The 24,851-nt window shown below is 45.1% G+C and overlaps 1 protein-coding gene across 11 annotated transcripts in view; it reads left to right on the forward strand.

Annotated features, from left to right (window-relative positions):
- The window catches only part of MCF2L2 (MCF.2 cell line derived transforming sequence-like 2), a 212,803-nt gene that overhangs the window by 57,777 nt on the left and 130,175 nt on the right, over positions 1–24,851 (forward strand). For 10 of the 11 annotated variants that reach the window (XM_081007785.1, XM_081007794.1, XM_081007795.1 and 7 more), the window contains exons 5-15: positions 1,934–2,053; positions 4,194–4,310; positions 7,255–7,404; positions 9,837–9,961; positions 10,936–11,050; positions 12,537–12,656; positions 13,637–13,828; positions 15,411–15,602; positions 16,411–16,588; positions 22,022–22,125; positions 23,460–23,548. In XM_081007785.1, the coding sequence (XP_080863911.1) occupies positions 1,934–2,053; positions 4,194–4,310; positions 7,255–7,404; positions 9,837–9,961; positions 10,936–11,050; positions 12,537–12,656; positions 13,637–13,828; positions 15,411–15,602; positions 16,411–16,588; positions 22,022–22,125; positions 23,460–23,548 (1,502 nt within the window). The remainder of the gene's footprint in view (positions 1–1,933; positions 2,054–4,193; positions 4,311–7,254; positions 7,405–9,836; positions 9,962–10,935; positions 11,051–12,536; positions 12,657–13,636; positions 13,829–15,410; positions 15,603–16,410; positions 16,589–22,021; positions 22,126–23,459; positions 23,549–24,851) is intronic. The other variant, XM_081007788.1, reaches the window with a different exon arrangement.

Consider the following 24,851-nt stretch of genomic DNA (forward strand, 5'->3'; position numbering starts at 1 on the left):
TGAGTGTGGAAGCAGCCTCAATCACTGACATGGATGGGATAAGGGGTAGGGAGCCATGGTGGTTCCTCAGCACCTTATATCTTTGGTCTCACCATCGACAAATCTGCTTTGACAGTTTTTCTGGATGGTTTTCTGGATTTTATATTCTGATACAAGCTGTCCTCTTCTGGACATCTGATTTGGTACAAATGCAGTGGATGGGCAGGCAAGAGCCCTCTTAAAATTCAGCTAAAAATGTGCATCCAGAACGCCATTTGGAAAGATGGTTCTATGCATAACGCTTATGGTTCTGTGTACTATTGATACAAATAGCTCTGATTTTTTTAAAATGAATAGCAGCACATAAATATATTTGTATACATAATTAAAGACAGGGCAAAAAAGTGAGATATGAATATTTAAATTAATTAGTACATGAAACAATGCTGTAATTAAGACATATATAAACCAATAATTAAATTGGGAGTGGGGAAGTTTAGTTTTTCCTATGGGGCCAGCGGTGGATGGAGCCAGAACAAAAATAGGAAGTACCATTGTTACTTCTAGTTTAGTATTGTCTACACACTAACTGGCAGTGGCTCTCCTAGGTTTCAGGCAGAGAGTCTTTCCTACAGGGGCATAGCATGCGGGGGAGGCTACCAGCACGGTGGCGCTTGGGGCATTTTCCAGGGGGAGGGGGGACTGCTCACGCCACCCTGCCAGCCCTGTGCTGCTTCGCAAGGCTGGGATCAGCCTTGCAAAGTGGCTCAGGGATGGCATCACTACAGCAGCATCGGTGGCAAGAGCTGGGCTAACGTGGCAGGCTCCATTCAACTTCCACGTTCTGCCTCCCGGGTGCCAGCAAACCATGCTACACCACTGCTTTCCTACTTGGAGAGTCACTGAGGATTGAACCTGGGACATTCTTCATGCAAATAATAATAATAATAATAATAATAATAATAATAATAATTCATTATTTATACCCTGCCCATCTGGCTGGGTTTCCCCAGCCACTCTGGGCGGCTTCCAACAAAATATTAAAATACAATAGTACTTCAAACATTAAAAGCTTCCCTAAACAGGGCTGCCTTCAGATGTCTTCTAAAAGTCTGGTAGTTGTTTTTCTCTTTGACATCTAGTGGGAGGGTGTTCCACAGGGTGGGTGACACTACCGAGAAGGCCCTGTGCCTGGTTCCCTGTAACTTGGCTTCTTACAGCAAGGGAACTGCCAGAAGGCCCTCGGCACTGGACCTCAGTGTCCAGGCAGGACGATGGGGGTGGAGACGCTCCTTCAGATATACTGGACCAAGGCCGTTTAGGGCTTTCAAGGTCAGCACCAACACTTTGAATTGTGCTCTGAAACGTAGGTCTTTCAATGTGGTCTCAGCGCCACTCCCAGTCACCAGTCTAGCTGCCGCATTCTGGATTAGTTGTAGTTTCCAGGTCACCTTCAAAGGTAGCCCCACATAGAGCGCATTGCAGTAGTCCAAGTGGGAGATTACTAGAGCATGCACCACTCTGGCGAGACAGTCTGCTGGCAGGTAGGGTCTCAGCCTGTAGATGCTCTGCCACTGAGCTTACAGCATTGCAAGACTGCATGGCAATTTTCTTCTCTGTGCTACTCCATCTTTTTGACTCTTGCACACACACCCCAGTATAGGAAGCAACTCCTTGAGGGGTGGTCTGGAGAGCGAAAGTTGGCCTGGGGGTTGATCATGCTGAGAACTGCATAACGCTAGGGCTCCTCCTCCCAGAATTCAATGAATAAAATAATTTCATACGGGGTTGTGATTTTGCCTGGGTTTCCAAAAGGGATTCTATAAAGAGATGCCCCAGAGAGCTCACAGACCTTCCATAGCACAGTGGCTTCAGATGGATCTTGTCCCCAATTCATGTCCTCCTCGGCAGTTTCTATCCTCTTCACCGCCTCACACTTCCATGCCTCTTCCAGGGCGCATTTCCAGGGAACCTGCAGTTGGTCTTCGTCCTGCGGCCGTCCCGTTTCATCCAAAGGGCAATCGCTGACATTGGCATCAAACTGTATCGCGATGACTTTAAAATGAAGGTACCGGTAAGCACTTCTCTTCCTTGCTGTGTTCCACATCTTCTCTTTCTTAACTGTCAGCAGGATCCCTTTCTCTCCTCCTCTTCCCCCCGGAAGTTGCAGCTTCGAGAGCGACATCATCCAGGGAACAGAGACAGGCTCCTGCGACGGTTTTGCTTTGATCACGAAGCAAAGGGTTTGGTTGTTTGTTCCTCAGCTGCACTGAGGAGAGGGCTGCAAAGAACCCAGGTGCAGAATGAAGTGACAGAATGAGGCAGTATAATTCTGGATTGTAGGAGGTGCTGTTATCTCCTCTGTCATGTCTAGTTTTTCCTCCTATTTTTCAACCTAACCAACTCACATGTTGTTGTGATAGCAAAGTGAAGTAGCTTCCATGGATGCCTCTCTGAGTAACTTAGAACAGGGGTGAGAAATGTGATAAACACAGAGTTTTCCTTCACTCCAGGTAAATTATGCAAAGAATGCAATTCATTCATTTGCGATTGTGGCGATCACACAGGGTCCCCGGACGTTTCACCGTCTATTGATCCCTGTGCCACCACTTTATTTCTCGCTGCCACCACCCAGGCCCTACCTGGTACAATACTGAGTCCAGTCAGGGTTAAATTGGAATATAAACTTCTGTTTATCTATTGTAGTTTAACAAGCGTGTGTCTTCATAAACGGTATCGGTCAATTACAGTCATGGGGTGCCTATCCAGACCTATAACCTCCGCTACCTGCTCTCACTCACTAAACCACCTCTCAGATATTTACTTGTCTTCCTAGCCCCTAACTATTCCTGACTCAGCTTATTTCGCTACACTAACTCAACCTACCCCCAAACTCTATCCCAATTCACTCCCACTCCAACCAACCACCCAACTCCCAACGAACTCCTCTTCTCCCCTCCCAGAGCTGGTTTTATAGTCCCTCTGACTCCACCCCCCTGGGTTCTGATTGGGTAACTTGTTTAACTATTTCACCTCCAGCACTCTCATATGTTAACGTCACATCGATATGCTTGCTCAGGTTTGATTCTGGACCAAATACCGTATTTTTCGCTCTATAACACGCACCCGACCATAACACGCACGTAGTTTTTAGAGGAAAACAAGAAAAAAATATTCTAAACGAAACAGTGGATGTATGATTTTTGTGGTTCATGCTGTGGCCACAGACATGTGATCTGGTGGTGAATTTGGGGTGACCCAGTGCAAAATTCCTGAGGATCCATGTGGATCCGAGCTTTGTAACCACTTTTTAAGTGGGGAGGGAAGGAAAAGCACTCAAGGAACAAGGAGCACGCGTGGGGTGGGTGGAGAAGGATGCTGCTAATAATGCAGGAGAGGGGTATAAGGGGAGAAGGCTCCTCTCCTCTCCCATTTTGCTCCTTTAAAGCAAGCAGGCTCTGCTTTTCTTCCTCCTCCCCGTTCATCCCTGGCTTAGCGAGCTGAAAAACTTTGCTGCTATGTAGCGAGCTGAGTGGGGTGGAGAGAGGGACAGAGAGCATGCTTGCTTTAAAAGAACCAACCAGACAGGAGCTGCTTACACTCGTGTAAGCGACTCCTCTCTTCTCCCGCTTTGCTCCTTTAAAGAAGCAGGCTCTCTGTCCCTCTCTCCTCCCCACTCAGCGGCTCTTCTCCCGCTTTGCTGTTTCAAAGCGAGCCACGGAGGAGGGAAGGAAGGGAACCATGGATCCTCTGCTCACGACTGCAGCAGATCCCCCCCGCCACCCATAGGCATTCCCTCCATAACACGCACAGACATTTCCCCTTACTTTCTAGGAGGAAAAAAGTGAGTGTTATGGTGCAAAAAATACGGTATTTTAACGTTTGCCAGATTTGGCCATTGTTGCAAGGCATGGTCAGATAGCAAAAGAAGAAGTAGGAGTAAAGGTGGAGGAGGAAAAATGAAGAGGATGAGCAACATGACATGGGGGATGTCAGGCGTGTGGTCAATAGAAAATCACCCAGGCAGCTGCTTACCCTGTGTATATTCAGATGCTCCATCAGTTGAATTAAGGAGTTTTGCATGTGTATCAGAGCTTCAAAGATCTGCCCACGAAGTTTAATAACATAATGCTAAATTGACAGAAAATAAAGGGATGCCACAAAACGGGGGTTAATGCACGGTGCTGCTAATGGTCTTTGTTTCGTTGGTGCAGATCATCATGTTAAATTCGGTTTCCGACCTACATGGTTACATCGACAAAAGTCAGCTTACCCGGGAGCTAGGGGGAACCTTGGAATATGGACACAGTCAGTGGATACATCATCGGACTGTAAGTTACACCTGTTTGGTTCCTCCATCTCTGATGGCTAAAAATGTAAATAAGCAAATAGTTTTGTAAATGGTAAGGACTTGTTCCGGGTCCCCACACTCCTCATTTTTATTAAAGAAAGTGGTAGGTAAGTGAGTTGTAGCAGGTTATGAAACAAATAGTAAAAAGCTTGGGTCATCTTTATTGGGCTGACAAAAGTCAGACAATTTGTCTAAAATAAAATAAAATCCAGTTTTTGCTTTCCTTCTCTAAGAAACATATGTCTTTTTAATTGGGGCCATAGCCAACATTTTCAAAAAGTCATCTGCAGATGATTATTATGTTATTGTTAGAAATAACTTATACCAAAAATACAATTTCCATACACACTTTAAATTTGTTTGGAAGATATTTAAAACTGCTCGATAACTCTTAAATGTCACATTTCATCAAAAATATCCTACAACTGGAAATGATTTTAGCTCTTTAAATGCAACTTTATTAAATTTAGGCAAGATATACATACATACATACATACATACATCATCATTTTATTTGTATTTCACCTTACCATAGTTAAAACTATGCTCAAGGTGGCTTACAACGTGAAAAAATTACATAACTACAAACATAACAAAAATTGTCATAAACAATCAATAAAACACATCAGAAAGTGCACAATCAAGTCAACGATTTCCACATTAAATCATAATAAGAACTAAAAATAAAGATACAAAAAACAGCAACAAGCCCTCTAAACAATACCCCAGTTCAAGGGTCTGTTCAGTTGAATTGAATTCAATTGAATTTAGCAAGGTGATTCCTTTATTTATTTGTCACCTGACTCTAGTAGGGTATCAAGGCAATATGCCTTAATCTAGGGCAACCTTCCCATTGCATCAAGAGAAAAGGAGATGTCAAGATGCATATATCTTTGATAGAGTATTTTGTTCTGTCCTTTGTCATGGCAGCTGAATTTGATCAAAGATTCGTGACCTCTAAAAATAACATCTGAGCACTTTATTTAAGTAATCATGTTTATTTTCATATTCTTCTGAAAGTACCTTTTTAATTCTGTCTTTACCCTGATCAATCTTGCAGTGTGCACAAAATAAATTTCAGGGCTAAATTAGGCATGATAGGAGCAGTTCCCTTGGTTTGCTATCTGCTGCATTCACCTTTAAAGCAGGGGATACTGGGGTCTAATTTTAACACGAAAAGGGTGCATGGATGCGGGGAACTGAACCTCTCCTACCTTCCTTTCCTGCGCTCTGCCGCTTCAGGCAGTTTTCTCCAACACTGTCTCACTTCTGTCACAGGAGTCAGTTCATTTAAGGAATCTCTAAGGTGGTCAGATAGGACACGGGTGGCGCTGTGGGTAAAACCTCAGCGCCTAGGACTTGCCGATCGTATGGTCGGCGGTTCGAATCCCCGTGGCGGGGTGCGCTCCCGTTGCTCGGTCCCAGCGCCTGCCAACCTAGCAGTTCGAAAGCACCCTCAGGTGCAAGTAGATAAATAGGGACCGCTTACTAGCGGGAAGGTAAACGGCGTTTCCGTGTGCGGCTCTGGCTCGCCAGAGTAGCTTCATCACGCTGGCCACGTGACCCGGAAGTGTCTGTGGACAGCGCTGGCTCCCGGCCCCTAGAGTGAGATGAGCGCACAACCCTAGAGTCTGTCAAGACTGGCCCGTACGGGCAGGGGTACCTTTACCTTTTACCTTTAAGATGGTCAGATAGGATCTTGTACGCCTCCTTCTGGCAACTCCTGCAGCCAAGCTGGTGCCAAATGTATTGCTTTCCTTTCCTTTGGGCCACATCAGAGAGGCAGGGTGGGGTATTGCTGTCTGGGCAACCAAAGACACACTGCCCAGGCTTGCGCCCCAGGGAAGTCACTTTGGTGCTGCTAATGCAGCAAAAACAATGTGGGACGCAGCAGTTACGAGTTACTGGTCTCTGCAGCCACAGCAGGCGCTGTGATTCTGCAGCAATTTGACTTCAACTCCAGAGGCATTCTCTGGAGAAAGATGGATACCAACTTTCAAGGAATTTGAAGTGACAGAGCGCAGGGAGGCAAGGGGAGATTTGGCTCCCCGCACCTACACATCCCTTTTGATGTTAAGATTAGACCCTCCTGCCCCTCACTTTGTACGCAAACAGGACAAGCGTATAAGCAACAATCCCAGCCATCTATTATTGTGCCTGCTTGGTCTTTTAGCTGGAGGTTTGAAGAGATCGGAAAGGAGTAAATAAGCAGCATTCTGCAAGGGTGACGGAACTTTTCAGCCTGAGGGTTGCATCCCTTCTGGGGGCCACAGGCAAGTGGTCGATTTGGCCAGAGGCCAAAGCAGGTTAGAGTAGGGGATGTGATTATTCCCTTAGTGCAGTATTCTGTATTCCAGGCTTGGGCTTGGTACTCAGGTCTGTGCATTTTCCAAAGTCTTTCCACCTGCAAAATTCGCGGCCTAGGACCCTCGTACCTACGGGACCGCCTCTCCCGGTATGCCCCATGGAGAGCCTCAAGGTCCATAAATAGCAACACCCTAGTGGTCCCGGGCCCTAAGGAAGTTAGATTAGCTTCAACCAGAGCCAGGGCCTTTTCAACACTGGCTCCGGCCTGGTGGAATGCTCTTCCTCATGAGACCAGGGCCCTGCAGGATCTGATTTCTTTCCGCAGGGCCTGTAAGACAGAGTTGTTCCGCCTGGCCTTTGGCTTGGAGCCAATTTGATTCCCTCCCCCTCTTTCTTTTTCCTTTTTCCTTTCTCCTCCTGTGATGAGGCTGCATTTTCACATTTTAATGTTTCAGTATTTTAATTGTTGTATTTTAATCTTGTTTTTAAGTTGTATTCATTCAACTTGTTTTTATTATTGCTTGTTAGCCGCCCTGAGCCCAGCCTTGGCTGGGGAGGGCGGGGTATAAATAAAAATAATTATTAATTATTATTATTATTATTAAAAATCCTTCCAGGCCATTGAGAATTTCGCCATGACTGTGAAAACAATAGCGCAAATGTTGCAGACTTTTGGAACGGACTTGGCGGAGACGGAACTTCCCAACGATGTGCAGTGTACGGAGGAGCTCCTGTCTTCGCACACAGACCAGCACAACAAGCTGAAGGTGAGCATGCGCAGAGTTCCAATGCCGGGAGAAAGGGGGCGTTCAGCACATAAGGCCTGCCATCTCTGCACACCCCTCCAGTTCATCCTTAGATTTCTGGGATGGAGGTCAGGTCCAAAGGCTGGAGATAGAGATGGGTGAATCAGCTGCATCACTTTTGTGTGTGCTCATTCCTAAGTCCGTTCTGTCTCATCACCACATTAATCTGCAAATTTAAAAACACACACATGGAAGTTCATATTTAAATAAAGCATTTTCTCACAAAATAAAATTCCTCTCAAAACAGCACATTTCCAGTTACAGGTAGATAGCCGTGTTGGTCTGACGTAGTCGAAACAAAATAAAGAAATAAAAAAATTTCTTCCTTAGAGACCAACTAAGTTTGTTCTTGGTATGAGCTTTCGTGTGCATGCACACTTCTTCAGATACACTGAAACAGAAGTCACCAGACCTTTATATATAGTGAGAGGGTGGGGAGGGGTATTACTCAGAAGGGTGGTGGGATTGGGTGATTGGCTGATAGGTGTGGTAAGCCTGTTGACGACTGTTAACGACTGCAATTGGTCTTACAGGAAAAAGCACATTTCCAAATATTCAAGTCTTTCTTTATTGAATTTCTATCCCGTGCTTCCTCCCCAAGAAGCCGAGGGGGCCAAACTGATGCACAATTTAAAAACAAAAACAAGCAAAAAAAATCAGTATAAAAGAAGTAAAACATTCTAAAAGCAATTACAATTAAAACACTCCTCCCAGATTGAACCTGGGACCTTTTGTATCTGGTATGTAATTCAACATTCAGTTCTCCAGTAATCTTTTGCTTTTTTGGATGGCCTCGCAGAAGCTTCTTAAAGTGTTTCCGGATAATTATTGCACCCACTCACTGTTGCTCTTTTTAGCATTGTTAAAAATAATGCAATTAGTCAGTGCCAACACTTCGATCTAAAAACAACTTTTTCCCATGTACTATCCTGTAAAGCACGGAAGGGAGAATGGATGTATAGTCCTTGCATTATGCTACACCATTGTTTGCCAACCTGGTGCCCTACAACTACAACTCCCATCACCCGGCACCACATAAAGTCCTGCTGGCAGGACAGGGCAAGAGTTGGATTGTGGCCAAAATGCATATTATTCTTTGACTTAAATGCTCTTGCAAGTTTACTCAAAACACTTACACCAGTGTGAGATGGTAGATTTGCCTGCCTCAGGCATCTCACATGGGCCCCTTGATCATATAGTCGGCTTATGGCTATTAATATAGTGTTACAGTCAGTGATGTTTTCTTTTAAGTTGGGAATAATTAGGCTGTCAAGACTCAGAACGAAGTATTAATGCCAGTGCCACCATTAGTGGCTGGACTATGGCCCAGCCCAGGGGACCCAACTGATGCCAGAGAAATGGTGACAGCGGTGGGAACAAGCTGTGATGCACCAGGAAGCGAACCCCCCTTGGCTGCAGCCACCTACTGCCATTCTAATTCAAATCCCTTTCCCCAAAGTGAGGAGGGTTGCAGTGAGCCAAGCCAGTCAAATGCTACCTTTGGGGAGATGGGGCCAATGAGGGCACTTTCCAGGTCAGGGAGAGCCAATAGCTGGTTTGGGTAGGTGGGTGGATCTTAATAAGTAACTCCTAAGGAACATTTTTGAGGGACGCAGGTGGTGCTGTGGGTTAAACCACAGAGCCTAGGACTTGCCGATCAGAAGGTTGGCGGTTTGAATCCCCGTGACGGGGTGAGCTCCTGTTGCTCGGTCCGTGCTCCTGCCAACCTAGCAGTTCGAAAGCACGTTAAAATGCAAGTAGATAAATAGGTACCGCTCCGGCGGGAAGGTAAACACCGTTTCCGTGCACTGCTCTGGTTCACCAGAAGCGGCTTAGTCGTGCTGGCCACATGACTGGACAGCGTTTCTGTGCACTGCTCTGGTTCACCAGAAGCGGCTTAGTCGTGCTGGCCACATGACTGGACAGTGTTTCCGTGCACTGCTCTGGTTCACCAGAAGCGGCTTAGTCGTGCTGGCCACATGACTGGACAGTGTTTCCGTGCACTGCTCTGGTTCACCAGAAGCGGCTTAGTCATGCTGGCCACATGACTGGACAGCGTTTCCGTGCACTGCTCTGGTTCACCAGAAGCGGCTTAGTCATGCTGGCCACATGACTGGACAGCGTACAGGAAGCTGTACGCTGGCTCCCTCGGCCAATACAGTGAGATGAGCGCTGCAACCCCAGAGTCGGTCATGACTGGACCTAATGGTCAGGGGTCCCTTTACTTTTACCTTTAAGGAACATTTTGACCTGTGTTCTCAGTGACTTATTAGAAAGGGCAGCAGTGTACAGATCTGGTAGGCCTTAGGTCTAGCTGTAGCAGCTCCTGGTGATATTATGGGATATTCTGATGAAATGAGGACATTTCTTCTCTCCCCCGCCTCTCTCAACAGGATGAGCTGAAACTTGCGGTGAAACAAGGGGCCACGCTGCTGACTTGCATCAGAGAGCCTGTCACTCGCAGTGCCACCAGCAAACTGAGCCCAGACGAGCTTGAAAACGTGGCAACCGTGGAAAGGTCGGAGAAGAGCTCAGCTTCTAGCCAGCTTTCTGATTAACCAATTGATTGATCATTATATTTGCATGCCGCCTTCCAAAGATGAAACCGTGCTCAAGGCGGCTTGCAACCATACAGAAAATTACAAATGTAACAGAAGTAGTCATAAACAATAAAAGCATCAAAACGTACACAGCCAAACTGAACCCTTTCCACATAAATCATAAGATGATAAAATAAAGGTACAAACAATTAATATCAATAACAGCAACAACCCCCTCCTAAACAACCCCCCAGCCCACGAGTCCGTTCAGCAGCCTCAGCTTTTGTAGCTGGAGTCAGTCCGGGCTCTGGCTTCCTAGGCCAGGTGAAAAAGGCCTGCAAAGCAGGGAGCAAGCCTTCAAGGACTCACAGCCAAGATGGTCTCTGGCATCTTCATTAACCTCAGCTTTCATAGCTGGAGTCAGTCAGGGCCAGACAGTCAGGGCCTCATCCTCCCAGGCCAGGTGGGGAAAGGCCTGCAAGGCAGGGAGCAGGTCTTCCAGAATTTCACAGCCAAGATGGTCTCCTTGAGACAGAGTGAATTTGTCTTCAGTTTCAATTTGCACTGTCGACAAGTCTGCATGTGTTGTTTCTTAGAGAACATAAGAAGAGCCTGCCAGTGTCCTACCTATAGCATCCTGTCCTCACAGTGGCCAACCAGATGCCTGTGGGAAACCAGCAAGAGAAAGGCAAGCAGTTTGTAGTTGGCCCTCTAGTTCTGTCATGTCCACACTGCCTGACAGTGTCTCTCCACGGTTTCAGACAAGGGTCTCTCCTATCTAAACTTGCATATTGCTGAAGATTGAACCTGGAAACTTCTGCATGCAAAGCAGATGTCCAACCTCTGAGCTACTGCTGCTCCCTCATCTGGTTCTGCTTGATCTCATTGCTCTGAATTCGAGGGAAGCATTTGCCTACCCAAATCAAATGCCGTTCTCTAATTGCCTCAACAGGTTGCTAGCTCAGCTGGACGAAACAGAGAGAGCCTTTGATCAGTTCTGGTCCAAACACCACCTAAAACTTGAACAGTGCTTGCAGCTCCGACACTTTGAGCAGGATTTCAGAGAGGTATTTTTGATTTATCCCGCACAGTTTTTAGAATGGCTCTCCCTCGCCCCTTTCCCCCCTCCTAGTGAAATATCTGTTGAGGGTGATAAGCATTAATTAATACCACAATAAGGTATAAAAATGCAGCCTCCTTACAAGTGCTATACATAATGTTCATAACTGAGTTTGGACAGCTCTTTGGAAAGGAAGGTATATTCAGAGTCCCTTGAGCTGAAAGAAATTTTTCCTAAACATTTGCTGTTGGCCCAAGCAGTGGGTTCACCAGTCAGGTTTAGCATACTGTTGTGTGGCGAGTCTTGGTTCCAGTTAATATGTGCCTTGTATGAAATTCACAGACAAAGACACATGGAATCATGGGATTATAGAGCTGGAAGGGACCACAAGAGTCATCTAGTCCAACCCCCTGCAATGCAGGAATCTTTTGCCCAACATGGGGCTTGAACCCATGACCCCATGGGACATATGTCAAACAATTCACATTACATTGTGGAGGCATAATGCATAGGCAGTGACCCAGATTGTTTATCTCTGCCGCAGTCAGCTGTCTCAGTAGCAAGCCTGGATTTACTCTGCATTTGGAGAAATTTGTAAACTGCTTTGAGGTTTTCTAAAATCAAGTGGTATATAAATTTTGTGAAATAAATAAAAATAAATGTAGAGCTCTGTTTTCTCAAATACCTGCCTAGCTGTTAATATTTTGATGTTATGTTTAATGGTGCTGTTTTAGCATACCCAGATGCTATTTTAATAATTTGGAATTCTGTTTTATCACAATTGTGTTCTTTCATTTTTTATTTGCTAACTGAGCCCATAACATAGTTCTTTGCGAGACCATATGGTTATTGTACAGGAAAGCCACCTTCCAAGGATATATACTTTATTTTATTTTATTTTTAGTTATTAAATTTATATACCACCTTTCATCTGAGGATCACAGCGTGATTTACAGTATAAAAACACAAAAATACATAACATAATAACAAACAAAACAGTAATACCCCCCTCCAGTTTAAAAGGTCTTAGATTGTTTAATCAGCCAAAGGCCTGTTTATAAAGGAATGTTTTTGCCTGGCACCTAATGATATGTAATGAAGGCGCCAGGTGAGCCTCCCTGGGGAAAGCATTCCACAAATGGGGAGCCACCACAGAAAAGGCCCCACAGTTGCCACTCCCCAGACCTCATAAAGAAGGGTCTCAGATGATGATTGCACATACCATATGATGATCCTATATACATCCATCCTAAAATGTGGGGTAGAAACGTTTTGTATTGCTTTAAAATGTTTATTTTCTACATTACATAGATAGATTTGTGCGATTTGCGGTATGGAAATTGAAGGAACAGGCAAATACATAGTAAACGATTAGCAGAATTGTCCTATTCCTATGGCCATTTCTAAATGGCCTTGATTATGACCAGGTAACAGCCAGGAAGCTTGTTAATTTGTTCCATCTGTGTTGTTTTTTTGCAAATATTCTTCTATAGGTCAAACTGGCCCTGGACAACCTGATAGAAGTGCAGGCAGGTCTCACAGATATTGGAGACAGTGTCTCCCGCGTGGAGAACATTCTGAAGGAGCGGAAGCAATTAGAAGAGAGAGGACAGGTTTGCCTCCTTTCATTTTGTTTTATAGACCTTATAAAAGCAAAGCAAGCTACAGACCTTATAAGAGCGTATCACGGATATCAGAAACTGTTTGTTTACTTTAGCGTTGTAAAAGTACGGGGCACATTGCAGAGTTTCTCAAGCGAAAAAGAAAAAAAAGGATAGGCCCCTGGCACAAAGCACTTACAGTCAGAAACTACAGAGGGGAGGTGTGAGAGGAAGAGACAGGGCATCAAAGGCTGGTGGCGAGGAAATGCGGCTATAATACTTAGTTACAGGACCCACATCAAGAGCTGGAAAAGTTGGGCATCTGCCAAGAGCCCATACGCCAGCAGGGGGAGCACGGACAAAGAGGCCTTCTTCATCATTCATGGAGGAGAGGACTGTTGATGGCTGCGAGTCATGATGGCTTGGCTCTGCCTCCACAGCTGGAAGCAGCAATGCTTCTGAATACCAGCTGCTGGAAGCCACAGGAAGCGACGAGAGTGCTCTTGTGCATGAGTCCTGCTTGAGGGTTTCCCGCAAACATCTAGTTGGCCACACTGAGAACAGGATGCAAGACTAGATGTGCCCCTGGCCCTTCTTCTGTTGTTATCATTGAGAGTTGCTCGCCTGGAGGCGGTTGGAGGATGGATGGCGGCTAACAGTCCTGTCTTTGGGGGACAGGAGTTGGGCAGGTGTGGAGGACACCCTGGTCCTGAATAGGGTAGCTGTGTCCCTGAAGAACCAGGTGCGCAGCCTGGGAGTCATTTTGGACTCACAGCTGTCCATGGAGGTGCAGGTCAATTCTGTGTCCAGGGCAGCTGTCTACCAGCTCCATCTGGTACGCAGGCTAAGACCCTACCTGTCTGCAGACTGTCTCGCCAGAGTGGTTATCTCCCATTTGGACTACTGCCTTTGTGTCCGCTTCACCTGAACCTTATATCATAATATCTTAAACCTTTAAAAATGCTTTTCATGTTACATTTTTCTTTTCACAGGAGCCGTTGGAAAAAGCCCAGTCCTTAGCGCTCCATGGAGACCAGCTGATCCAAAACAACCATTATGCAATTGACTCCATTAGACCAAAGTGTGTTGAACTCAGGCGCATCTGCGATGATTTTGCCAACGAGACCAAGAAAAAATACGATATTTTAGGGAAGTCGCTGGAATTGCACAAACAATTAGATAAGGTAAGAAGTGTGGAACTAGCAGACACAAGGGCAGGGAATGTTGATTTTTCATAGTATTTAACTGAAGATGAACAGATTAACCTGACGGCAGCATGAAACAGGCAAGTGATGCACACCAAAGAGGCAGCCACACAAACAGGAAACACAAACCCACTATGGGAAACCAGCATGTTTCATGACTTTCCTGGGATAGAACCATTTCTTTGTGAAATCAGTGGCTTCCTGTTGAAGGCTTCTCTGTACTTTAGCATTCTGGCTGGGAGTTTTTGAAATATGAAGTGCAGGCGTCATATTATGCAGGTGTACTTTGAGTGGGGGAAAGGATTGGTGCCTGTGGCGTTTGCCCTCCTAGGTGTGTGACATCATACTGGGTTCATAGGGAAAGGGTTAACTAATTGTAAAATGATTAACCAATGGGAACCTGGGGGCAGTTAACTGTGTATAAGGTTTAAGCACAGAGGGGGTTTTTTTGGGGGGGGGAGTTATAGTTAGGGTGGAGAAGACAGATAAGGCTGTGGGTTGGGCTAGTCTGGTGTGAGAGAGTGAGAATTTGTTAAGAGCAGTCAGTCAAACAGTTGAGATAATCAGTCAGAAGGTATTAGGAAGGTATAGGCCGGTAAAGAAAAAGTACTGACAGGAATATTATCGGAGAAACCATAAACTTGTTAATGTTTGTAAAATAAACTTGGGGGTTTTTTTGTTCACTTTTAACAACTGCCTGGACTCAGTGTTTTACCAGAGAGTAACTGGTTGGTGGCAGCGGGGAAGCGAGCACAGTGGTGGCACAGGGATCAATAGACCGTTAAACGTCTGGGGACCCTGTGTGATCGCCACAGTGCCCATCGCCTATCATACCCATTGCACTTCTCAATGAAACCTCAGGCCCACCAAGCATTTTGTTTCCATGCCTACCCACCCCCCTCCACCATTATTATGGGATACTTCTTCTCAGTGCTCTTTTTCTAGAAAAAGAGGGGGCGGAACTCACCTTGAACGCCTCTCTTGTTCGCTCCTCTTGTTCGCTCTCTTGGCGCCCATCTGAGTGGTGCCAGAACTGAGTTCTGGTGAGTTCCAGCTGAAAAAAAAGCCCTGCATGTACTCTTGATTTTAATTTTTTATACCAAGAGTCACTGGTTGTGTACACACCGTACATTTAAAGCACTCCCTTCCCCCCAAAAAAGAATCCAGGGAATTGTAATTTGTTAAGGGTGCTGGGAATTGTAGCTCTGAGTAAACTACAGTTCCCATGAGTCTTTGGGGAGCAGTGCTTTAAATGTATGGTGTGTATGCAGCCACTGTGTAGAACCAGTGAGTTGGCCCAACATGTAGGTCCTTCTGAGGAATAATGTGTGGAATCTGCAACACAGCAATGGTGTTGGATTGCCTCCCTGCTGCTCATGTGGGGTAGCCAAAGAGGACAAAGCTCCTGCACATTTAGTAGTTGCATTGAAGGTATGCACTTATTAAAGGTACAAGAGCTCTCTCCACTTTTTTCACTGGGCTGCTCTTTGCCCAGACTAGAAAGACTGAAGACTCCTTAACATTAGACGTTTTTAACAGCACACTTTTTCCTCCTTTCAAGGCAAGCCAATGGTGTGAAGCTGGGATCTACCTCTTAGCTTCCCAAGCTGTAGACAAGTGTCAGTCGCAAGAGGGAGCTGAAACGGCACTTTGTGACATCGAGAGATTCCTGGAAACTGCCAAGGACCACCAGCTGTTGACAGCAAAGGAGTTCTACAATCAGTTTGATACGATTCTGACGCCAGAGATCAAGGTAAGGGCACTGGAAGAGCCTGGCTGCTGGTTCAGACCAAAGGCCTTCCTGCTTAGGCCAGTATTCTGTTCCCCAGAGTGGCCAGCTAGATGCCTCTGGGAAGCCCGCAAGCTGGACGTGAGGGCAACAGCACTTTCCCCCCTTGTGATTCTGGCATTCAGAGTCATAGGCTGGCTCCGGCCTGCCAGTATTTTGCAAGAGGGATTCAAGCACATTCCGGAAATTTAGGTTTCCCCCATTAAAGTGGGTTAAAGCTCTCTGGTGCAAGAAAGTCGGAATAGCGAGGGACTGCAGGGGTTCCAGTGTTTATCCAGGTTTGGTTTTCTTGGAGTGAAGGTCAATGTAGACTGTGGAGTCTTTAGGATTATTTACAAACCTGTGCAACCTGAGCATAGGATGGAGGGGTTCACAGTCTAAACACCTCAACAGATCCTTCTTCCCCCCCTTGCTTTCCAGGGGAGCTGCAAGTCTAGCAAAGAGCAGAGCAATAACTATCCATCTCTCACACACAACTCCCACATGCCCAATTCCCCTTGGCATATTGTTCTGCGTCCTAGAAGAGGTGAGAAAAGGCTCATCCATTTGTGTCTATAGCAACAGAGCCGACGTCTGTGCATATGGTAAATAGTAGTACTTAACTGGCCAGCCAAAGCCATCAGTTTCACAAAGGAACTGGTTTGGTTGCTTTTGTCTTACAGTTTCAAAGCAGGCCTGGAAGGGGTTCAGGGTGTCATCCAGATTGACACACACACACACACACCCTCCCCCAAACCCATAACAATACTCTGTACCTGTCTTCTTCCACCAGAGCAATGCCCAAAGAGTTCTACAAAAGCTGGAAGATGTGCAAGAAATGTTTGACAAGAGGCAAGTGAGCCTGAAGAAGCTGGCAGCCAAGCAGACCCGCCCAGTGCAGCCCGTTGCCCCACATCCCGAGTCGTCACCAAAGCGAGCGTCACCCAAAAGCATCCGGCCAGCCACATTAGGTAAGGCACTGGAAAGATTTAGCCAGGGCTACCCTCTTAGCATGGCACGACAAAGGGTGGGAAAGAGCCCTGTTGGAAAAAGTTACCTGTGAATTAAGAGTTGCAAGAGAACCAAACAAAAGAAACCAATTCTTTGGAAGATGGTATGGTTTTATTGAGTATGTAAAGGATAACTCGCACCATTTGAACCCACACCCAGCATTCAGAAGTCTGTGGTTGGTTTGATGAAATACATATGATGATCCTCCCTCTCCCTACACGCTGTCTCTCTATACCAATGTGTAAACTCAAAACATGACTTTCCATTTTCTGTTTGTTAAGTAATGTTTAAATATGCGCCGAACAGTCCCTTTCCCCCACTCCAATCCTGACCACTCCTTTGTTTATTGCTTATTTTTGTACTGCACATTTTTTAAACAAAATGCCAGATTAAGATTTGTAAGCTACATTGTACGATTATCCCAAATCTTTGCATTTTCTTAAAACCAATAAAAATTGCTTTTAATAATGTTAATAATAACAATAGACATTAGGTATGGCACAGAATGGGATGTTAAGTGAGCCTTCTGTCCAAGGCTTGAAAGACATGCCTGCTGGCATTTATAACTGATTGATTCCGCCTTTCTCCCGAGTATAGGACCCAAGGCGGCTCGCAGCATAAATTAAAATGGACAGAGCCAAAGTACACATTACAAATTTATATTTGTTGTATGTATTTTGGCTCTGTCCATTTTAATTTATGCTACGAGCCGTCTTGGGTCCCTACACTCGGGAGAAAGGCAGAATCAATCAAGCCATTTAAAATCATAAGGGGAGGAAAAGTATAGCACCCACCCTCAGGAAACCCTGCCAGAACAGCCAGTTAGTGGCCAAATACATGTTGGAACAAAGAAGTATTTGCCTGCTGGGGAAAGGATTGTAAAGGAGGAGCTGGCATAACCTGCAGCAACCTTGTTGATGGAGCGTGAGTCTAGATAGAATGGATCCATGCACCGATATGCTGAGGCCATCTTCTGCGCACCCAGTTTGCCCTTCAGCTACATTTACGATGCATGTGGAAGCAATGTCACAACTCCTTTAGCACGCCACAAACACCGCGCCTGTGTGCTCAAGTCCATATCCACAGATTTGTGCAGTTCAGCTGCACCAATCAGCTCCCGGAAGCTGACATAGCAGCTTCGTTTTGAAGGGAAATGCAGCTGGAGTCCGTCCAGTCCTTCTAAGCATAATAAAACCCGAAGCGACTCATATCCCATGTCCAAATATCTGGCTGCCTGTTGGATCCATCATGGCATCCCACAATGTTGGTGGTGTGCAAAAAGGAAAGAAAATCGCTTAATGAAAAGCGTCTGGAGCAAAGATGAAAGTAGAAAGAGCCAGGGGGAGATTAACTGACTCAGGAAATGCTGCAGATGTGAATTCCATCGCTGTCTCTTGGGGAAGCCACTAGCTTCTTACAACCTTGAATGTTTATTTTAAAAATAGAAGTGAGGGAAAGACCTTCTCTTTCTTTTTTGGCTCCCTCTGTATAGGGAAGTTGTAACATATGTCAAAGTTAGGATGGGAGATTGAAACCCTGATCACCAAGGTTTCCTCTTACCCAGGGATGCTTTTATAGTATAAGTGGCCTCACTGGAGATTCCTCTCAAAATCAATAAAAAGAACAAAGCCCCTATCATTCCTGCCTCCAGGAATAGCTGAATTAGCTATTACAGTATAGTTTGTTTATATACTACTTTTTAGCCCAGAGGTTCCCAAAGGGTTGAACAGCATTAATATGTATTTGCCAAAATAAATATACAATAAAAGTACAATATATAAAATACGTCAATCAAAATAATATAAGACAGTGGCTGCATTTTCTGTGGTCAACATCATGAATGGCATTATTATGCTAAGTGCCTAACAGAATACAGTCTATACAGATGCAGTGTTGTGAGTTTTGGTGGAGTTGTCAGGCACTGGCAGAATAATGTGAATGTTCCTTATTGGCTGTGAATGATCTCTAATACACTGGAAATCGAACTCCCCTTTCCTGTCTAAGCAGTAAAAACAGAGATTCACTGAGCCCTCAAAACATGGTTAGTGCCCTGGGATTGGCCCGGTTCAAAGCACTACTGCTCAAACCTTATTTCCATAAACCTTATAACAAATGTTTACAAGAAGTTGGTATGATCATTGCCTCATTGCAGGCTAATGCTGAGAGAAAGAGCAGCTTTCCTACAGCCATGCAATGAGCTCAGTGAGATATGAACCCATAGAGATTTGGGGGTCTGGTTCTTGGCCACATGACACCATCACTTTCCATTAAGCTGTGCAGATCTGCCAGTTTCATTAAGAGTCCTCATCCTATTGTTGCCTATTCCCGGCAGCAAGTTCTGGGGTTCTCATATGCATCTTAGTTGGCCCCCGTTGAGAACTGAGAGCTGCACTTAGATGGACCTTTGGCCTGACCCACTAGGCTTCTCTTATGATCTCAACTTCTGCAAACTTGGAAATTCGCTGTGCTGGCCTTCTTCAACCTGGTGCCCTTCAGATGCTTTGGCTAACGAGTCCCATCACCCCCAGCCAGCATTGGAAGGTACCAGGTTGGTGGTGAAGGCTGCTTATGCAATCATGCTTATCCACCTGGTAATCAGCTAGCAAATGTTACAGCTACCCAATCTCCGACCTAAGAAGTGCAACACCATGTCCACATGATGGTCAGTGGCTACCTTTCCAACGAGATTTATCGTATTTTTTCGCTCTATAGGACGCACCGGACAATAGGACGCACCTTGTTTTAGAGGGGGGAGAACAAGAGGGGGGAAATTCTCCCCCTCTCTGCCCAGCACCCCTTCAGCGAAGCAGCAAGAGGTGCTGCGCAGAGAGGGGGAGAATTTCCCCCCTCTTGTTTCCCCCCTCTAAAACAAGGTGCCGTTCAAGGTGCGTTCAGCCGCCTTCAGGCGGCTACCTTGGAAGCCTGGAGAGCGAGAGGGGTTGGTGCGCACCGACCCGTCTCACTCTCCAGGCTTCAGGTTCCTTTCAACCTGCTCTTTGGGGCTGGCGGGGGGAAGCCCACCACCAGCCCCTAAGAGCAGGTCGGGGAGCAGCGGAAAGGTGCGCAGCGGAGAGGCTCCTGCCATAGCCGCACGTCACCTCTCCAGCCGGGAGAGGGTCGCGGGGCTATGGCTTCTTCACTCCATAGGACGCACACACATTTCCCCTTCATTTTTGAAGGGGAAAAAGTGCATCCTATAGAGTGAAAAATACGGTAGTCTGCAGCCCTATTCAGGGTTTTTTGTTGTTGTACTTAATGTATCAACCTGGGAAGGTAGTCTAGGAGGAAAACTCTGACCCTAAGTTTCCACTGCCTTTTGTGGCATTTTGTGAAAGGGAATTTCATTAGTGCAAGCAGTTTCTGAGCTCTGGGCGCAGTAGTGCACCTAAGATTTCAGATTAAAACTGCAGAGTGGAAGGAAAGGAGGACTCCCCACTTCTGGCTACTCTCTGAAGACTGAAGAAAAGACCCTCTTAAGAATATTAGGGGGTGGGCAGGAAAAGGACTAGACCATGTGAAAAATGAACTTAATATTTTAGCTGCAGTTCATTTGTTTTCAGCTTTGTATTCTTGTTATAAAAAAGCGTGCCTAGGCATTCCATTGTTGCACCCATAACGTAGGTTTAAGCTGTCATTCAGCTCCTAGCTTTCATATCTCAGTTTCTAACACTGCTTGTGGGATAACTTCGGGAGAAGACAAGACTAAGGAATAAACCAGGCATAAGCAAACTCCGGCCCTCCAGATGTTTGGGACTACAATTCCCATCATCCCTAGCTAACAGGACCAGTGGTCAGGGATGATGGGAAATGTAGTCCCAAACATCTGGAGAGCCAGAGTTTGCCTGTGCCTGGAATAAACCCTACACAAATCCAGAGTGGAGTCCTTAAGATGGTTGGATGAAGCTTTGTACGCCTCATTCTGGCAACTCCTGCAACCAAGCTGGTGCCAAATGTATTGCTCTGCATTCCTTTGGACCTCAGCAGTAAGGCCAAGAGAGAAGTCTTGTCTGGGCAGCCCAGGACCTCCATACACACTGCCCAGGCTTGCGGTTTGACGTCACACCCAGAGGCGCACTCCATTGTCTCTCGAGAAAGATGGGTGCCAACAACAACCTATGCATCACAATGGTCATAGTCCAGGAGGAACCAACATGGAACCCCCAGAGATGTTGTTGAACTACAGCTCCCATCATCATCTTTTACCCATTGATCATGCTGGTTGGGGATGATGGACATTATAGTTGTACAACATATGAAGGATACCATGATGGCTCCTCCTGCAATAATAATCAGATGTTTCAGATAAAAGAATACATATTCCATGCTGTCATGTTGGCACAGGTACAGGGAGGGGGAAACTGGAATGGAAGGGTGGGTGATTCACATGCATGCTCTCGGTAGCAGGGTGCAAGGACGCACCTGAGTAAGGGAAAGGCGCCATATAAAAACTAAAATGTTCATATTATTTTGATGGGCAACCTTGAGGAAGGCAAACTGGTTTCTCTCTCACCAGCATTACTGGCTGTGAAGGAGGTTTTAATTAAAGGCAACTAGGACCTGTTCTCTCTCTCACTCTCTCTCCTTCATTCCTTCTATGAACGTCTTTTATGCTGCCATAAAAGGTTTGCACATTTGAGCTCAAAATGCAAGCCCATAACATTCTAAATTGCTCTTCCATTCATCAAACTCTTCACTTCTAAGGCAGGGCAGTTTCTTCCAACTCCATCTGCAGACCCCTTCACTATATTCCACCATAATCCATCCCTAAGGGCTTCCCTGTTTTCGAGGGACAAGTGAAAGGAAGAGCGAACATGAACTCAATTTTCTGTACAAATGGGCTCAGATCCAAGTCAAACACTATATAGCTGTGTCCTCTCACCCCTTATCCGTTCAATAACAACAATAGCTGGTTCATTTTTCTACTCTCATAGTAACTATGTTGTTTCATCCACATACAGAACAGTTATTTCCCATGTTGTTTTTCTGTGGGTAATTTCAACCCTCCCTGCATTTCATTAATGAGAATGAGCCTCTCATACTTGGCTGGATTGAATGATCATACATGGGTGAAGCAATATTTATTTAATGTGTTCCAAAATTACAGCAGCTTCTAAAAAGCTCCATTCTCACCAGCTGGGATGAATGACTGTTCAAATGGCAATATAAAATACAATGTAAGAAATAAAAGCAGCAATTAAATGCAATTAAAAATCAATAGTAATATTTAATCCTGCCCTGCCACGGACCACCCAGATGAAGTTCACAGACTGCAGATTACAAACCCCTGATCTGAAGTGACCCAACACTATGGTCTTGGTTTCATGGGGGGGGGGGGACTTTTCTGGTAGTGCTGCATTTTCTGATACTATATGGGGCTTTTTGTCTTATTTCAGCTGCCAACAGGAAATCAGTAGAAATTTCTAGTCCTCCCAAATCCATCTCTGAAGCAGACTTGTCGAAAAAGAAAAGTGTAAAGAAGATGAAAGGTGGAATTAAGGTAGGAAGGTAGTTTTTTACTTTGGGTACGGTCTCCAAACGAGAAAAACCAAGTTACCACCACTATTTTTTGCTTAGTGCCTAGCTTTTTGATAAAAAGATTCATGGCAGAGTCTTAAACTCTGAAAATGTCCTAAGCTGCTTCCATCTCTCCTTGCCCCCATTCTGAGCATTAAAAGATTTTAATTTAAGGGGGCAATTTTTCAATATCACTGTCTCACAGTAAACAAAGAGGCAATTCACACTTAGACCCATAAATTATGAGAGTCTCCTGCTTTGTTTATCAGCTTCATTGTTCTAATCCACATGTTTCCTATCTGTGGCTTCTTCCGCAGACTGTTGCTATTTTGCGAGTGGAATTCAGTTGACAAGGTCAATTCTAAAAGGTCGTTAAAAACGTCTCCCAAGTGCCCTAAAATGGCACATGGCACTCCTCCTGCTACCGCTCTGCCCCACACAACAGCTGATGAGCGGGAATCACTCACTGCTTCCCTGATCTGCTTTCCCTTGTTTGCAAGCTGCTTGAGGCAAGGGAACAGCAGCAAAAAACACAGTCTCTCTGGCTCAAAATAGGACGTGGGAAGGGAGCGGGAACAGGTGACGAAACAAAGCCTTAGAAAGCAGGAAGTCCACAGAAATAAATTAAATCCAGGTGGAAGATGAAGAAAAGCTCTAAAACAAGTAACTGTAGAAATTAAAATTCCAAGTCCAAGGAAGAAAGTTTCTAAGATCTGTTAAAAAAACAACACGGAATTATTTATTCAGCACTTAGAATTGGGTCATTTAGCAGCCTATGGGAGGTGGTGACGGGGTCAACCACGTCTTTTTAGGCTATAATAAAAACTGCAGCAGGGAAGGGGCCATAGCTCAGCCATAGAAAAAAACACTTTGGATGCAGAAGAGACCAGGCTCAATTTAGTGCAGAAAGGATGAAGAAACAGGTGGTGACTCTGTTCGAGATCCCAAAGAGCCACTGAGAGTTGTCAGAACAGAAACCCAACAGTCTGACTTTATATAGAACAACTTCCTATGAGCTTACAGATATTAGAAATCTTTTCCACTAGAATTCTTCAGCATGAAAATCATTGTACATACAGCAACTAAAGTATATTATCAGCATACATATGACTTCTTATTGATCTACATCACGAATAGGACATGCTACTAAACAGGAATTTTGTAGCATGTGTGTCTCCACAATACTGGCTGTTCTGGAGACAGACCACACTAACAAGCCACTACTGACAGCTTTCTGGCTGTTATTATATAGAGCAATGTATTGTAGATGAAAAGAAGCCTTTAGTCAGACATCTCTGCTTTGTGTTCATTTTCCAGATTGAAGTAATGCATGAAGCAAGTCAGGGAGGTTCCAGCAGAGTCTTAGTGATGAGTGAAAGTGAAGAAAATCTTTCCACCAGGAGGAGGTAAGGATGAAACCAATTTCTACCAGAAGAAATAATTGGTTTAAAGAAAATACATTTTTTTGCATCGCAACCCATGTTTTGCTGATATACTGCATTTATATGCCACCTTTCTGCAAAGGCCCCCAAACAGGTGATTTACAGTACAACAGACTGAGTTATAACTTAGACCTGCTCTGCCAGCAGACATTTACGACCTTTTAATGAGTATTCACAAACTTTCTTAATGCCTTGAATAACAAGCTTCTGCGCTCAAAATAGGGTAACACTGCCCACCGTTTTCTAGAGTTAAGGCAGGGAGTTGAAAGCACCTGTAGAAAGAGCAAATGAAATGGACTGTATGCATTAGCTACATTTGCTTGTAATGGTAAACTATGGCTCAGTGCTACGTAGATGAGCCTGAACAAATTCCTGCATAGTGGTGTTTTGCTCGTCTTCCCTCATCCTCTCTTGGGAGAGTTAAGTTTCACTTTTACTTAGCATGTAAGAAAATAGTAAAATAATAAAATCTGTCATAAACAAATATGAAATGGTTTTTCAAATGACGTTCCTCTGGTATTTGTGACATTTAGTATTGCACAAAGCACACTGCAAAAACTGATAATCCTCTTGCATGCAAGTAAGGGTGGGAGAGGTTTAATTTTGAAGTTTAACACATCTAGATTTGGTAAATTCTACACATTATTAGTAAAAAACATCTCTTTGCCTTTGCACAGCAGACTGGTAGCTTACACTGTAAAGGTGGTTAATGGTTAATTCCATTTGAGAGATGGAAACCAGATCTTTCTCCCACCACCATTCTGGAGTGCAATTTCCTAAACCAGGAAGTAAGATAATCTCTCACTAAAGGTCACATTTCTGCAACAGGACCAAGTGAAAGGGCCCAGACATTGTTTTGATATACACTTTCCGGTCTGCTGGAAAGTGTATATCCTGATACGTGAAGACTTTAGGGATGTGCACAATTCAGTGAAAGATTGGAACCTGCCAGGGGGAAAGCAAGCCTTTAAATAAATTGAGTTACTCTATCTATGCCTTTAAACCAGCTTAACTTAAACTGTGTTCCCAACTTGTTGATTATGCTGAATGGCCTTAGGATCCCATCATTGCCATACCCCTTTTCAGGGCTTATGCTGGTTTAAAACAGGGGTCAGCAACCTAAGGCCCATGGGCCAGAAGCGGCCCGCGGAGGTCATTTGACCGGCCCACAAGCCGCCCCCAAACCGAGTTGCCCACTCACACACTGCGCTAAACTGGTGTGGCGCGGGGACTCGCTTCTGTGGCGCCAGAAGTCGCGTCTGTGCAG

This window comes from Podarcis pityusensis, assembly GCF_964106645.2.
Source record: "Podarcis pityusensis genome assembly, chromosome: 5".
In the NCBI taxonomy this organism is placed as follows: Eukaryota; Metazoa; Chordata; class Lepidosauria; order Squamata; family Lacertidae; genus Podarcis; species Podarcis pityusensis.